Genomic DNA, 16,972 nt, shown 5'->3' with positions numbered 1-16,972 from the left:
GCTCTAAGATCTGTGTCCAGATTTTTTTTGCACGTGGATGTCCAGTTTTCCAGTACCATTTCTTAAAAAGACTGTTCCTTCTCCATTTAATTGCCTTTGCTTCTTTGTCAAACCAGTTTATTTGTGTGAATTTGCTTCTGTGTTCTCTATTCTGTTTTAATCTATTTGTCTGTTATTTTCCTAATATCACACCATCCTTATTTCTAAAGCTATATAGTAATTCTTGAAATTGTGAAGTGTTGGTCCTGCAGCTTTCTTCTTTGAGTATTGTGTTGGCTATTGTAAATCTTTTGCATTTCCATATAAACTTTATAATCAGTTTGTCAATATCCAAAAATAACTTGCTGGGATTTTTATTAAGATTGCCAGCTGGGCGCGGTGGCTCATTCCGGTAATCTTAGCACTTTGGGAGGCCGAGGCAGGCAGATCACCTGAGGTCGGGAGTTCGAGACCAGCCTGACCAACATGGAGAAACCCTGTCTCTACTAAAAATACAAAATTAGCCAGGCGTGGTGGTGCATACCTGTAATCCCAACTACTCGGGAGGCTGAGGCAGTAGAATGGCTTGAACCTGGGAGGCGGAGGTTGCGGTGAGCCGAGATCACGCCATTGCACTCCAGCCTGGGCAACAAGAGCGAAACTTCATCTCAAAAAAAAAAAAAAGATTGCCATAATCTATAAGTCAAGCTGGAGACGGAGAACTAACATCTTGATGTTATTGATGATGAACATGGACTCTCTCTCTATGTAGATCTTCTTAGATCTCTTTAACTAGGGTTTTATAGTTTTACTCAGATAAACCTTGTAAATCCAACAAAATATAGATCACATTTTGTTAGCTTTATATCTAAGTATTTTCTTTTTTGGAGCTAATTATTTAATGTTAAATTCAAACTTTGATTATTTATTGCTTATGTATAGGGAAGCAATTGATTTTTTTTTTAATTAACCTTGTATCCTCTACCATTGCTATAATTGCTTGTTATTTCAGGAATTTTTTTGTTGTGATTTCCTGTAAACAAAGACAGTTTATTTCTTCCTTCCTAATATGGATACCTTTTGTTTCCTTTTCTTACTGCATTAGATAGGGCTTCCAGTACAATATTGAATAGGAGCAATGAGAGGGAATGTTCTTGCTTTTATCCCAGTCTTAGGTGGAAAGTGTCACCATTAAATGTAATTTTAGCTGTGGCTATTTTATCGATGTTCTTTATCAAGTTGAAGAAGTTCCCCAATATTCCTAGTTTGCTGAGAATTTTTATTATTAATGATGTTGGATTTTATCAAATGCTTTTTGTATTGCATCTGTTAATATGATCATACAATTTTTCTTCTGTAGCCTATTAATGTGATAAATTACATTAATTGATTTTGAGGTGTTTAACCAGCCTTGCCTACCTAAAATAAATCTCATTTGGTCATGGTGAATAATTATTTTCTTTTTTGATTCAATTTTTAAGTACTTTTTGAGTATTTTTTATGTGTTTTCAGAAGAGAAGTTGATCTATAGGTTTTCATTATTGTAATGTATTTGGTTGTGTATTAGAATATTGCTGGCCTCATAAGAGTTAGGAAACGTTCCCTCTACTTCCATTTTCTGGAATACATAGTAGAGAATTAGTGTCATTCCAGTGTTTGGGTAGACTTATCTATTGAAACAATCTGAGCCTGATGACTTTTTTCAAGATTATTATTATTGATTTAATTTCTCTATAGACATAGACCTATTCAGATTATCTGTTTCTCCTTGTGTGAGTTATGCCTTTCAAGAAATGGAACCATTTTATCTAAGGTGTCAAACTTGTGGGTATAGAATTGTTTATAATATTTATTTATTATTAACACTATATTTTAAACTGCATAATATTTAACTTCCTCTGAAACATTTTGTATTGTTTCCAATTGAATTGAATCCAATTTGTATGGAACTCTAATATCACTGAATCGTTTTATCATAATATTTATTATTAATACCTATAATTTACTGAATAGACTATGTGTCAGGCACTGTACTAGTTTAGTATTTTATCTTTAACTCTCATAACAGTTCTTCTGTAAGCTAGATGTATCCCCTTTGTAAACAGAAGAGGAAACTGAGACCAAGAGAAAATGGTGAAGTACTCAAGGTTACAGACCTAATAAATGTCAGAAAAAAATTCAAACTTAGGCCTTTCTTTCTCCATAGTCCATGTTAAATATTTCTACTGATTGCAAATAAATTGCTCTCAGTTAGGATGTCTCCAGATACAAACCTTGAGAAACGTAGTATGCACATATATACATGTAAATGTCTTTCTTTATACTTATTCATTTGTTTAGCACATGTTTATTGAATGCCTACTGTGTGCCAGACAATGATTTAGGCATTAGTGGTAATGTAGCAAACACAACAAAGTACTTCCTTTCATGGACTTTACATTAAGAGGAAATCACTAAAATATTGATAGTAATAGTCACTCATGGCTCTAAGTGCTTTACAAATATTAACTCATTTAATCTTTATAATGATCTTACAGAGTAACATTATTCTCAGTTTTACAAATGGGGAAACTGTTATACCAGAGTTTAAGTAACTTGACCAAGGTTGTCCAGCTTATGTGCCAGAGCCAAACTCGTGTGACTGGCCAGTGTGAATGACTAGATGAACTCTCACCAGATTCTTTGAAATAGTATTTTTGGGGAAGAACTCATAGAGAAAAGAGTTAGTGAATGGTCACCTATTGCAGTTTTGAACAGTAGGCAGGAGTCTCTTCAGCAGGGCTGGGTATCCGTCTCCAAAAGATAGACTAACTTTTGGGCTATGAAACTTTTAAGTAGCATGCTTAGGGAATATTGTTTTGAGTTTTTAAGCATGCATAATGAGAGTTTCTATCTAACTGCAATATGATATAGCAGAACTGTGGCTTCCAGTAACAAAGAGCTCGGGGGAAGGAGGATGGGAACAGGGCAAGTTAGAATGCCACAGAGCTCACCGTTCTTGCCAAAATTCAGCCCTTTTTCTGGAGCAAACACTCCTTGGATTGTTGAAGGCCTCTGGTAATTTCCAGAGTTCTAAAAAAGGTTTTACAGTTTTTGCCAATATTCTTACTGCTGTTATAGTCAAGTGTGTCTTTGGATGTCCTCACTCTGCTGTACCAGAAGTGCTTCTCCTTTATAATTGAATGTTGACATTACAAATTCTACCCAAATTTTAGAAAATACACAGAGGTATTTTTTAAATCCTTTTCGTTTTGCCTGGAGAGGGGAAGCATTATAAGCTAAATAAAAAGGACACTGCCTTCTAATAATGACATGGCATTGGGCAATACTTCTCAGCCAGCTTGGTCATTTGAATGCTTACTCTGTCATAGAATTAACTGTGATAATTTTCCCAGGAAAAATGAACAAATTTTATATGTGAATTCATATTACATGAACTACTCGTATCTATATTTAAATGAAATATTGACCTGAAAATTGAGATTTAAACTCTAAATTTGCCCAGATATTAATTAGTATATAGCAAATTAGTGAGAATCTGATCATAACTTAGCTTTTAACTTATATTCCCTCTTTTGGTTATTTGAACCAAAGTGTTCCTGAAATAAAGAGCAGTTTGTTTAAATTTAAGAAGTTGGCTAAAATTTCACAAGCTTTATATTTTACCCAAGTCTCAGCATTTTTGTGCATTGATTTTTTTAATTAATGTATAGGATTGTACATTTACAAATTAATATTTTTCACATACATTCATTGTCTTTTTCTGTCAATTCCTTTAGTCTTTTATTATACCTCACACATTATTTGATAGGACTGTACTTCGTCTACATTTTATTTATACTACTTGAAAGATTTATTTATTCTCTTAACAGGAGGTACACTCAGTGAAATTTGCAAACTCTCGAACAAGTTTAATAGTGTAATTCCTGTGAGATCTGGCCACGAAGACCTGGAACTTTTGGACCTTTCAGCACCATTTCTTATACAAGGAACAATACATCACTATGGGTATTTTGTTTTGTTTTGTTTTGTTTTGTTTTGTTTATTATACTTTTAAGTTCTGGAGTCATGTCCAGAACATGCAGGTTTGTTACATAGGTATACACGTGCTATGGTGGTTTGCTGCACCCATCAACCCATCACCTGCATTAGGCATTTCTCCTAATGCTGTCCTTCCCCTAGCCTCCCACCCCCTGACAGGCCCTGATGTGTGATGTTCCCCTCCCTGTCTCCATGTGTTCTCATTGTTCAACTCCCACTTATGAGTGAGAACATGCGGTGTTTGGTTTTCTGTTCTTGTGTTAGTTTGCTGAGAATGATGATTTCCGGTTTTATCCATATGCCTGGCAAGGACATGAACTCATCCTTTTTTTGGCTGCATAGTATTCCATGGTGTGTATGTGCCACATTTTCTTAATCCAGTCTATCACTAATGGACATTTGGTTTAGTTCCAAGTCTTTGCTATTGTGAATAGTGCTGCAATAAACGTACGTGTGCATGTGTCTTTATAGTAGAATGATTTATAATCCTTTGGGTATATACCCAGTAATGGGATTGCTGGGTATATAGTTCTAGATCCTTGAGGAATTGCCATACTGTCTTCCACAAAGATTGAACTAATTTACACTCCCACCAACAGTGTAAAAGCATTCCTGTTTCTGCACATTGTCTCAAGCTTCTGTTGTTTCCTGACTTTTTAATGATCACCATTCTAAGTGGCGTGAGATGGTGTATCAGTGTGGTTTTGATTTGCATTTCTCTAATGACCAGTGATTATGAGCTTTTTTTCATATGTTTGTTGGCTGTGTAAATATCTCCTTTTAAGAACTGTCTGTTCATATCCTTCGCCCACTTTTTGATGGGGTTGTTTTTTTCTTTTAAATTTAAGTTCTTTGTAGAGTCTAGATATTAGCCCTTTGTCAGACAGATTGCAAAAATTTCCTCCCATTCTGTAGGTTGCCTGTTTACTCTGATGATAGTTTCTTTTACCGTGCAGAAGCTCTTTAGTTTAATTAGGTACCATTTGTCAATTTTGGCTTTTATTGCCATTGCTTTTGGTGTTTTAGACATGAAGTCTTTGCCCATGCCTATGTCCCGAATGGTATTGCCCAGGTTTTCTTCTAGGATTTTTATGGTTTTAGGTCTTACATTTAAGTCTTTAATCCATCTTGAGTTGATTTTTGTATAAGGTGTAAGGAAGCGGTCCAGTTTCAGTTTTCTGCATATGGCTAGCCAGTTTTCCCAACATTTATTAAATAGGGAATCCTTTCCCCTTTGCTTGTTTTTGTCAGGTTTGTCAAAGATCAGGTGGTTGTAGATGTGTGGTGGTGTTCTCAACTGAGAAAACTTTTGAAATTAAAAACTGTTTAAGAGTAATTTTTATTAGTTTATTTCATTGGTTACTATATGTTCAGCATAAACTTACAGTGTATCAACTTATATGTACTAGGTTTTTCTGGCATATATCTGTTCTTTTAATAAGTATATATAGTGAGAGTACACACAATGTGTGAGGCATAAGGCTGCCATCTTTTGATTCCTCAGCCAGAGGCTGGTACTCACTTGTTTTCTTTAACAGTGAGGATTTAGATTCCAGTTACAGAGAAAAATTCAGAGCTGCAAACCTAGTAAAAATTAAGTGATTCAGTTTCGGAATTTCTGAGCCACTAAATTACAAATTTGCTGCCACTGAAAATTGGAATATAAAAGAATTCATTAGGAGCTATAAACAGATTTCTACATTTAGAAGGAGGGTGTAGGGATAAACTCTCCTCTACCGCTTGATGAGACAATCACCCTGGACACATTCTGATTTGAGAAACCTTGGATTATAGCATATGTTTTATCACCTATTCCTCTTTCTTTCCAACTTCTACGTTTGTAGCAATTAGTAGTCATTGTCATAATGTGTAAATCCTGATTGAAAAATTATATACTTGTTGAAAAATATTATACTGTAAGCATGATACCTCCCTAATTGTGTGGTAAAGTCACTGTTAGGCATTGCCCTGTGTTCTTCCAACATATCATAAAATTTTAGCCATAAAGCGAAAGTGTATGCCACTGACTTAAATCTCTGTCTTATAGCTGTTTTTACTCTGATATACTCAGTGTCTAATTCTCCCTCTCATTAGACTCATGATCTGAGAGTCCATCTTTTTTGAAAATAAAATGATTTTTAATTAAGCCAATTAATTAAAAAATTAAAACTCATACAATTGTGTTTTTCTTGTATAATAAGTCACTGAGCTTTCTCTTTTTGCATGCACATCCTCGCTCACTTGCTTTTGTTCTTTCCCCTTTCTCTCTATTTTGCCTTGCCAGTACTGGGCACCATGACGAGTCTAAACCAGGAAAGGAAATATTCATATTCATTTTAAACTCTGAAATACTACTTCTTCTTTTACTAGAAGCCTCAAAAAAATTACCTTAAGGCCCCCATTTTTTTTTTTTTTTTTTTTTGGGATGAAGTCTTGCTCTATTGCCCAGGCAGGAGTGCAGTGGCATGATCTCGGCTCACTGCAACCTCTGCCTCCCAGGTTCAAGTGATTCTCCTGTCTCAACCCCCCCCCGCCCCGAGTAGCTGGGACTACAGGCACGCACCACTAACACCCGGCTGATTGTTTTGTATTGTTACTAGAAACGAGGTTTCACCGTGTTGGCCAGGCTGGTCTTGACCTCCTGACCTTAGGTGATCTGCCCATCTTGGCCTCCCAAAGTGCTGGGATTACAGGTGTGAGCCACCGTGCCCAACCAAGGCTGTTGACTTTTTACTAGTTGCTTCAAAACTAAGGCAAATGCTGTTCACACTCCAGATTTTAAGACATTTTTACATTTTTTATTACTTGAGTTTCATCATCAAAAGCCAGTATATCTTTTAATTGATTCTTCTTTTTTATTTTTGGGTTATGAAATAATTTTAACTTGTAGAAAAATATAAAAAGTAACATCACAACAATTATGTATCCACCATTTAGATTTAACAAATCTTAACGTTTTAAGATTATTTCAGACTCAGACTCTTTTTTTTTTTTTTTTTGGAGACAGTGTCATTCTGACACCCAGGCTGCAGTGGCATGATTTCAGCTCATTGTAGCCTTGACATCCTGGGCTCAAGCAATCCTACTACCTCAGCCTCCCAACTAGCTGGGACTACAGGTGCACACCACCACACCTGGCTAATTTTTGTAGGGAGGGGGTTTTGCCGTGTTGCCCAGGCTGGTCTTGAACTCTGGAGTTCAAGCAATCCACCTGCCTTGGCCTCCAAACTTTTATTTTTAAGAAATTAAATGTTACAGAGAAGTAGTATAACCCTGTATCAATCCCTTCTCTAACTCTTTTTTCTCAGAGGTAGCTATTTTTCCAAACTTGGATTAAATCCTTCTCATCAATGTTTTTATGCCTTCATTATATGTGTGAACTCTTAAGCAGTATGGCATATTTTTCATTTTTTAAATTTATATAAACTGTTTCGTACTATGCCAAGCCTTTTGCAGCTTGCTTTTTTTGATTCATTATAATTTTCAAGATTTACCCCTATTGACGCATGTAGATTTAGATTATTTAACATCTATGGAGTATGTTATGAAATATCAGAATTTATTAGCCTATTTTCCTATTAATGGATATGTGTTATTTTTTGTTTCATTTACAGACCATACTGAAGTCACGTTATATGTTTTCTTGTGTATTTCCCTTGTCATAAAATGAGTTCAGTGGGTCATAAACAGTTTTTTTTTAATTACATGATTTAGTTGTAGTAAGAAATGGAATGAGAGGGAATGGATAATAAAGAACATTTTACACAGTAAGGGTCAATGTTGTTCCCTAAACGTTCATTTCAATTGTATGTATATGTATGTATTACTAAGATATGATATTAAATGAATTTCTTACTGTGAGTCCTTAACAAAAATGTTTGAAAGTTACTCCTAAGATGTTTACCTGGAATTAGAATTACTGGATTATAAGGTATATATAAGTTTTGCTTTATGGGAAGAAATACCAAATTGTTCTTCCCATGGTTTTAACAATATATGGTCCCATCAGTAATGTATAAAATTTTAGTTTCTACCAAGTTCACTCCAGCACTTGGTATTAGTATATTTCTGTCTGATACTTGGCATTAATTTTGTAATTTTGTCACGCCAGTGAGCATCAGATGGTATCCATGATGTTTTTCTTTGTATTTCCTAGATGTCTAGTGTGTTTAAGCAGCCCCTGTGTTTATCAGCTACATAGGTTTCCTACTTTATGAATTCCATGTTCACATCTTTTGCCTGTTTTTCTATGTAGTTACTGATTTCTTTTTTGGTTTATGTGTGAGCGCACATACATGTAATTGATTGTAAGGTTTCTTTCCATGTTAGAGATACTAATCTTTGTCCGTTTCATCCATACTTCTAGTGTATTCCATGCCTTTTTAACTTTATGGTTTCTTGTGTTTTATAGGTTTTTTAAAAAATTTTGTTTGGTAATTGCTTTATAGGTTACTCTCATCCCTTTGCTTTCAAGTTTCTGGCATTCTATTTTGTATGTCACTCATAAATAAAAGCTTATGGCTAAATTTTAGTTTTAATAGTTGAGTTTAAATATGTTCTTAAGTTATTGATATATTTAGTTTATGTTTCTAATTTTTTCTGTTTCCCCTTTCACTGCTTTGGAAGTAAGTAGTTCTGTATTTAATTTTGACTTAATATCCTTAATTTTTAATTTTTATACTATACTTACTTTAATAATGTCTAATGCTAATCAATATCGTAGTCTTTTTCTTAGGCAATAATATTCTTTCGTTAAATTGACATCTTTTGTTAGAAAAGAAACACCTATATATTTAATAAATAGAAGGGGATAAGATGTAATGTGGTTACCGTCTTGTTTTCCTCAAAGTGCAAATGAAAACAAATTGCATGGACCTTTCGAACTATTATTTTTATTCAAGTATATCTTTTCAAGTATATTTTCTTATCAACATCTCATAAACATTATGATGATGCATAATAAAAAATAAATTACTTATAGTTAAAATATGTTGGTATTCAAGTAAAGCAAAATACCTGTACTACACAATGCACAACTTCAGTGTATTGTGTAGTCTTAGATTTATATACATTTCAAAAGTTAACTATGGAATTAGGCATCATAAACTACAAACCTCTGGATATGTGCTTACTAAAAATATTAATTATCTAGAATCTTGCATGTTCATAATTTTTCTCTATTGGCCATATTTATTAACACTTTGAATTTATTAAGATATTACTTACAGAGGCCAAGTATGGTGGCTCACACCTGTAATCCCAGTACTTTGGGAGGCCAAGGCAGGTAGATGTCTTGAGCTCAGGAGTTGAGACCAGCCTGGGCATTGTGGCAAGACCCTGTCTCTACAAAATTACAAAAATTACCCAGGCATGGTGGTGTGCAACTGTGGTTCTAGCTACTTGAAAGGCTGAGGTGGGAGGCTCACTTGAGCCCAGGAGGCAGAGGTGACAGTGCCTGGGTGACAGAGTGAGACCTTGTCTTAAAAAAAAAAAAAAACATATATATATATATATATAGAGAGAGAGAGAGAGAGAGAGAGAGAGATCATAGAATCAGAATTCTTAGAGATGATCATTTTCATCAACTTTTCATTTTAACAAATAAGGAAATTGAGAGCAAAATTAATTAATGATTTGGACCTGGAACCGAGCACCCTGTTCTCAATTTATAGTTGTTTATCCTGAATCTTATACTGTCTTTTTTATTGCCTTTATGTAATAAGCTTACTCTTTCATAATTCTCTTGTGAAACAGGCAAGCACATTACAATATGGGGTGCAGTATTCTTCTGTTTAATAATTTATATTTTAAAACTACACATGTTTGAGCAGTAAAAGTTTATAACAATTAAACAAGCTAAATTACTTGTAAATATTTATGGTTCTTTCTTTTATAAATTTCAGATGTAAACAGTGTTCTAGTTTGAGATCCATACAAAATCTAAATTCCTTGGTTGATAAAACATCGTGGATTCCTTCTTCTGTGGCAGAAGGTTAGCTAAATTTCCATGCCCTGCAATTTTAACTGTTTGTATACAAGGTTATTTCACCTACTTATATTTCAGTATACCTGAAAGTATACCTGTTCCTTCTTTGTATGCTTATTCCTTCTTCTGTAAGATAAACAGACTTTGTAAATTTAAAGGTATCTGCCAAGCCTTCCTTTAGTCTGTATTTCTTCAAGCAGGCACCGTCACATTTGTTTGTACTTTCCCCTATGCCTTACTATTTTGTTTTTCCTCCTCAGTAAGCATTCCACTTTACCAGTGCTCTTCTCAGAATTTGGCATTCAGAGCTGGATATTGTGCTGCAGATGTTGTTTGGCCAATTCAGAATAGAGTGAAATTATTGTTTACCTAAAACTGGACACTCAGCTTCTACTAGCCTGAAATGTCATTGTATAGCTATTTGTTTGTACACTTGGTTTTATTTTCTTTCCTTTTTAATACAGCCATCTCATGTTTTATTTGTGGTCCAGTGAAATCCTAGGTTCCTTCTTGAACTTGGTCTCCTCATTCTATTCTTAATGTAATTTTTTTTTTTTTTTTCTGTCACATGAACTTCTTGAACTTGGTCTCTTCATTATATATATTCTTAATGTAATATTTTTGTTTTTATGGTTCCTGGGAGTAGGTGCTAAGTTCATCTTTCTTAGTTTTAGTTCACAGTTTTAACCTATTGAGACCTTTTGAAGCCTAAAAATCAGTTCCCCTGTATTAATGTCTGTTGTATGCCGTAGTTCATGTCTGTATGTCCTAATTTATTCTTACTTGCCCTCTTAATTAGTCCTACTGTTTAAATATGAGTTCCACAGATAAAAGCTAATAAAACATTCTATAAATTGAGTATCTTCCATTTCCAAACAAGAAGATATTTATCTTAACCTGTGAATTTTCATTTTACCCAGTATCTCTAATTTCTTATTTCTTCCTCATCTTACCAAATTATTAAATCTCAGATTCTGACATTCTTGTCCGTTCAACCAGATGATATCCCTTTTTTCTTTTTTAAAGTTATAAATTATTCCCCTAGCTTATAATAGAAAGGAGAGAGGCATGCTAAAACGGTATTTAACTGCATGCTATTTTTTAGACTATTCTGTATTTTAATTTTACCTTTCATAAAACTAACATGCAATGAGTTACATTTCATGAATCACTTTTTGTGGTTTCTATGGAGGCTATCAACTGTTTTATTTATTTATTTTTATTTATTTATTTATTTTGAGACAGAGTCTTACTCTGTCGCCCAGGCTGGAGTGCAGTGGTGCAATCTCGGCTCACTGCAACCTCCGCCTCCCAGGTTCAAGCAATTCTCATGCCTCAGCCTCCAAAGGAGGTGGGATTACAGGTGTGTGTTACCATGCCTAGCTATTTTTTTTGGTATTTTTAGTAGAGACAGGGTTTCATCATGTTGGCCAGGCTGGTCTTGAACTCCTGACCTCAGGTGATCCGCCCACCTCAGCCTCCCAAAGTGCTGAGAATACAGGTGTGAGGGTGTCAACTCATTTTAAATATACGTTAATATTTAATCAAAAAGATTAAATTGCTTATCATAAGATATTCTCCCTATGTAGGTATAGTGAAATAGTCCAAAATGAATCTGCTAAATGAGCTTAATTATAGGATGAGTATCTGAGGAGTTAAAAACACGAACTGTCCTCTGCTCTGACACCACAGCAATCAGCGCAGAAGACTTATGTGACCAAATGCATAGGGGTTTTCACCCACACACCAAGCAGGCAATCCCTCAGCAGACACCAGCTGGGTGTCCTCCAATTCAATTCTGACACTATCTACCTGGAGATAATACCAAGTTTTTCTTTGTATCTTAAGTTATTTTAGTAAATAAAATTTACAGGTCTATACTATCATAAAACAATTTTAACTTTACCTTGATAATAAGGAATAGCAGACTCATATGGTTTGATCTTTTTTTCCTTGACTAGTATTGGGTATTGTACCCCTCCAATATGTGTTTGTTATGACCTTTACACTTGATGATGGAACAGGAGTACTAGAAGCCTATCTCATGGATTCTGTAAGTATCAGAGGTAATAAAGATATTTTTAATTAAAAAATAATATTTAAAAAATTGAATACATTTATTCATGCCTGCTTTATTCCTAAAAGGACTTAAGGCAACTTAAAAATATAAATAAAATATGAGCACATAAATCTTGAATCATCTGTGTATGTATCTCTTTTTTTATTTGACACTAAATCTTAACATTTGAATAGTGAAAAATTAAGGAGCAGGGATTTAAAGAGTCATTCCCTATACCACGGCCAAAATGCAGAGATATGGCCACACTATGGAAGCATTATTTGTAGTCAACATTTTATCGTACTTTTGTTTGTTTGTTTTTTGAGATGCAGTCTTGCTCTGTTGCCCAGGCTGGAAGGCAGTGGCACAATCTCGGCTCACTGCAACCTCCGCCTCATGGGTTCAAGCAGTTCTCTGCCTTAGCCTCCCAAGTAGCTGGGATTACAGGTATGCACCACCATGCCCAGCTAATTTTTGTATTTTTGTAGAGACGGGGTTTCACCATCTTGGCCAGGCTGGTCTTGAACTCCTGACCTCGTGATCCACCCACCCTTGGCCTCCCAAAGTGCTGAGATTACAGGCATGAGCCACCACGCCTGGCCTTGATCATACTTTTTAAACCTCCACATTTCATATTAGAGGAATGAAGTTACTTTAACAGGGAAGATAGATATTATTGTATAAAGTTTTGAGGCAGTCTACAAAACCTTCCTCATTTCTGACACTAATTGCAATTGGAAGTCCCCAAGGCCACTCTTAGATTTGATAATTCACAAGACTCCTAGAACTCACTGAAAACTGTTATACTGACAGTTACAGATTATTACAGCTAAAGGATGTACATTAAAATTAGATAATGAAAGAGATGTATAGGACAGAGTCCAGGAAAGTTCCAGGCATGGAACTTATGGTTGTCCTCTCCCCATAGAGTTGTGGACTGTTACTTTCCCTGCAACAGTGTGTAGCAATATACATAATACATTGCCAGATAGGGAAGCTCTGCTAAAAGATTTTAGTGGGACTCTATCATGTAGGTATGGTTGACTGCCCATATGGCTGATCATAGTCTTCAGCCCCTCTTGAGATCAAGCTGATACCACATGCTCCAAACTTCCCACCCTACGTCATGTTGTTAAACTATTCATAGTGACCCAGGGCTTCCAGGCAAAAATACTTCTATCAAGTGTGACATAGAAAGGGCTTAGAGATTACGTTCCACAAGCTAAGGTCAAAGCCCAGACCTCTCTTAGGGTAAAGTTAAAATGTTTACTGCATGGATTGGAAAAGATCTGAGGTATAGTTGAGGGGAAAATTTTTCTCCCACCTACACAATTCATTTAACCTTTCATTAAATATTTAATGAGCATCTGGTGTGTACTAGGTACTATCCTATGTGATGGAGACACAGCGGTGAACAAAGTAAACAAAATTCCTTCCTTCTTGAAACTTATAACATAGTAGGGAAGAGAAAAATTAAATAACTATATAATACATATACTATATATTATATTCATTTAAGCTTAGCACAAGATTTTTTTTCTATGCACAAAGAGAATAGTCAGCCTCATTGTTTTTAAATCATTATTACCATCATCATTATTAAATCAGAGCAATTTACTTGATTATGTGTATCTCAAAGCTATTTTAAGATTAAAGAGTAAATAAGATTTTGGAGTTGAGACCAGCATTCTAGTTTATGAATTCTACAATCTTGATAGAGGGAAACTGTCTAGATTATCTTTTAATTGGACAATATTGAAATATGTGTTAATAATAACATTAAAAAGGATTAATATTATTTCCTTTTTTTTTCTCTCATGAAACATTTTTAAGGACAAATTCTTCCAGATTCCAGCATCAGAAGTTCTAATGGATGATGACCTTCAGAAAAGTATGGATATGATCATGGATATGTTTTGTCCTCCAGGAATAAAAGTTGGTAGGCAAGAATATTTTAACAATCCCACACTTCTTTTACTTGAGATAGCACTAACATAAATGTACTCTGTGGACTTTTAGAAGTCTGAAAGCTTTGCTTCCAAATGAATTACTAAGTATTAAGTGATTACTGTATGATCAACCTGTAATGAAGAGAGTGGCAGGGATAAAATAGTTACGAATCATAATTCCTGCAGTCAAAAGATTTTTAAAATATTTTTAAATATAGGAAAGGGAGGTAGTTTTGATCACAAGCACATTTGACATTGTCACGCTACAAGCATTTTAGTTGAAATTAAACCAAAAGTGGTGAATTGTTGGCAGTAAACATTTTCTGTAACAAACTCCAATTATCCAATTTAATTCATGGATTAATTTTTTTTATTTATTGTTAACTAGTTTCAGATTTTACAAGCTTTTGTTTTACCAATTTTTTATGAGCTTTGTTTTCTGCATAAACATTTGATTAACAAACCAGATCTTCCTCATTTCAAATTGTACTGCTTATACCTGCTGCCACTGAATTTTCCTTCTGTGACCATATTTGTACTTATGTTGAAACTTGCAGATCTAAGTCATATTAAGACAATTTGATTTTTCTAACAATTTTTTATTGTAGGAAATTTTACCAGCTGTAGATTTAGCAGCTGATTTAATTTTTGTGTATTATTTTTAATCAGGCTTTACTCTCCCTGGTCAATCTTTGCATCTTATAATAGTTACATAATGATAGGAATTTGTATTGATCTCTAACAAAGTTTAACCTGAATACCTTTATTTGTTGTCAGTTTTAATTTGTGTTAGCTGTTTGGATTCTTTTGGATAGATTTCTAGAAGTAAATCTTTATATCCAAAAGCATGGGCCTGGTAGACCCATTTTAACCACTATTTTAGATTTTTGAAATATATACCAATCATTTTGAAACCCAAGATGTAATCACTGTTACCTGCTTGTGGCAAAAAATTCAAATTAGTCACAATTGCTCCAAAACAATAACATGAATCTAGTATGTATTTTGAAGAGAGAATAATGTTAAATTTGGAAGGAACATTTACTTACTTTTCAAGCCAAAATAAATGTTAATTTTTCTAGCTCAGTGGTAAGCTTAGGTACCTATTTCAGAGTTATTTATTTTGTTTTAATGGTTAAATAGCTTTTTTTGTTTTTGTTTTTGTAGATGCATATCCGTGGTTGGAATGCTTCATCAAGTCATACAATGTCACAAATGGAACGGATAATCAAATTTGCTATCAGATTTTTGACACCACAGTTGCAGAAGATGTAATCTAATATTGCCATCCAATTTAGCATACATAAAATGTTGCCACTCACCTTCACTGTTTGAGCTTCTTTTCCTGCCCTGAGTTTTGTATCAGCAATGTTGATGATGTTAGCATGGGTATGGGATTAGAAAATGTCCTTACCTTAAATCTCTTGGCTTTTACTGGGTGCAAGGTAAATAATGGCTATGAATTTTGTTTTTCTTTTGTACAAAGAGACCTGCTTAAACAAGTAGTGCTGAGATAAGTGTTTGTCTGATCAAGCTACAGTGTACTTTAAGTAGAAATGGCAAAGTTGCTTTGTTGGGGTGCTGATACTGATGATTTTAGGATAAATTCATTTCTTTAAACTTGTAATACATGGTTTTATTGCTTGTTTCTCTCCAGGATAGTAGAGATATCTCTATTTCACCTCAACCTAATAAAAGTGGTCAGATTTATAATGTTAATGACTTAATATTATCCTTTTCTAATAGTCTCATGTAAAATATGCCGCTATTACAACTTACAACTAATTGAATGAGATGTTAACTTAGTGAAATAGTTTGATTTTTACCTGACAGTGTTTGTCAAATTTAAAATCATGAATATTCAATTTTATACATTTATATATATGTATAGATTTGTGTATGTTATTTGCCAAAGACAGATATAAATTACCTGGTTTAATATTAGTGAAGAATAAATAAGTGCACACATTTCAACTGTTTCATTTATTTGCCGTAAGTTGAGCTGAAAAATGATATGAGGCAAAGAATCGAAATAGATGTGGCAATGCAGCAGATGTTTAGGGCTGTCTACATCCCAGGTACTGTGCTAAGCACTAAACATGTATTTGATCCTCACAGCAACCTATTTTTCTGATAAGAAATCTGAGGCTTGATTGATAAGCTGACTTGACTAAGTTCACACAGTTTTTAAATGCTAGAGTCTGTGCCTTAATTCACATAATCTCTATTCAGAGCCTGTACTGTTAACCACTCAAGGATTCTGAAACAGAAGCTAACAGTTTTCTGCAATGAGTCTTTGACTTAAATATCTGAAATAACATTGGAAATAGCTTATAAGAGGAATCAGTGTGTTTTTCTATAGTTTCAAAATACTTTTAACATCTTATTGTCAAAAAGATTGGATAACTGACTTTCTTTGCTCATAATAACTCTAAATTCTAGTTCCTGAGTACATTAACAGATCTCTCTACTTAACTACCAATATCCCCCATCATCGACTTACCAGCTTGTTTGAGACAATGAGAAAGACTGATTTTATTTTCAAGAATATAGACTCTGGGTTCAAAACACTTTCAGGAAAAATATTTTAAAACCCTGCAGTTGAACAGGTGTGTTTCCGTGTTGATGATGTGCTCAGGATACAAAGGTGAGATAAACATTTTTTCTGCCTTCAGGAAGCACTCAATCTAGAAGAATAGAGGTCCAAAGGTGCCATAGGTTCACACTGTGAGCCTGCAAGATCTCCATGTTAACAAAGGAAAACTCTTCCTATGAATCTTCATGATGATAGGCCATGTCTCTTCTTATTTTTGTTTTAAATAAACATCCACATTATCATTTCTTTTGGTTTATTGTGGGGTTTTGTCCTTGTCTTTTTTTTAAAAAACTTTTCAGTTTTTAGCAAGAATTATTCCATCAACATCTAGTGTTTCTCTAGAGATGATGTATGCACTTTAT

General features: G+C 34.3%; 1 protein-coding gene across 7 annotated transcripts in view; it reads left to right on the top strand.

Moving 5' to 3' along the window:
• POT1 (protection of telomeres 1) overlaps positions 1-15,982 on the top strand; it is a 106,812-nt gene extending 90,830 nt beyond the window's left edge. For 6 of the 7 annotated variants that reach the window (XM_063725602.1, XM_054559097.2, XM_054559098.2 and 3 more), the window contains 5 exons: positions 3,852-3,987; positions 9,924-10,012; positions 11,968-12,059; positions 13,899-14,004; positions 15,182-15,982. In XM_063725602.1, the coding sequence (XP_063581672.1) occupies positions 3,852-3,987; positions 9,924-10,012; positions 11,968-12,059; positions 13,899-14,004; positions 15,182-15,294 (536 nt within the window). In that variant the 3' untranslated portion in view covers positions 15,295-15,982. 7 annotated transcript variants of the gene reach the window in all.
• The last annotated feature ends 990 nt before the right edge of the window (positions 15,983-16,972 follow it).

This window comes from Pongo abelii, chromosome 6, assembly GCF_028885655.2.
Source record: "Pongo abelii isolate AG06213 chromosome 6, NHGRI_mPonAbe1-v2.0_pri, whole genome shotgun sequence".
NCBI lineage: Eukaryota > Metazoa > Chordata > Mammalia > Primates > Hominidae > Pongo > Pongo abelii.
Note: the sequence above shows the minus strand (reverse complement) of the source record. Positions and strands in the feature narration are given on the sequence as shown.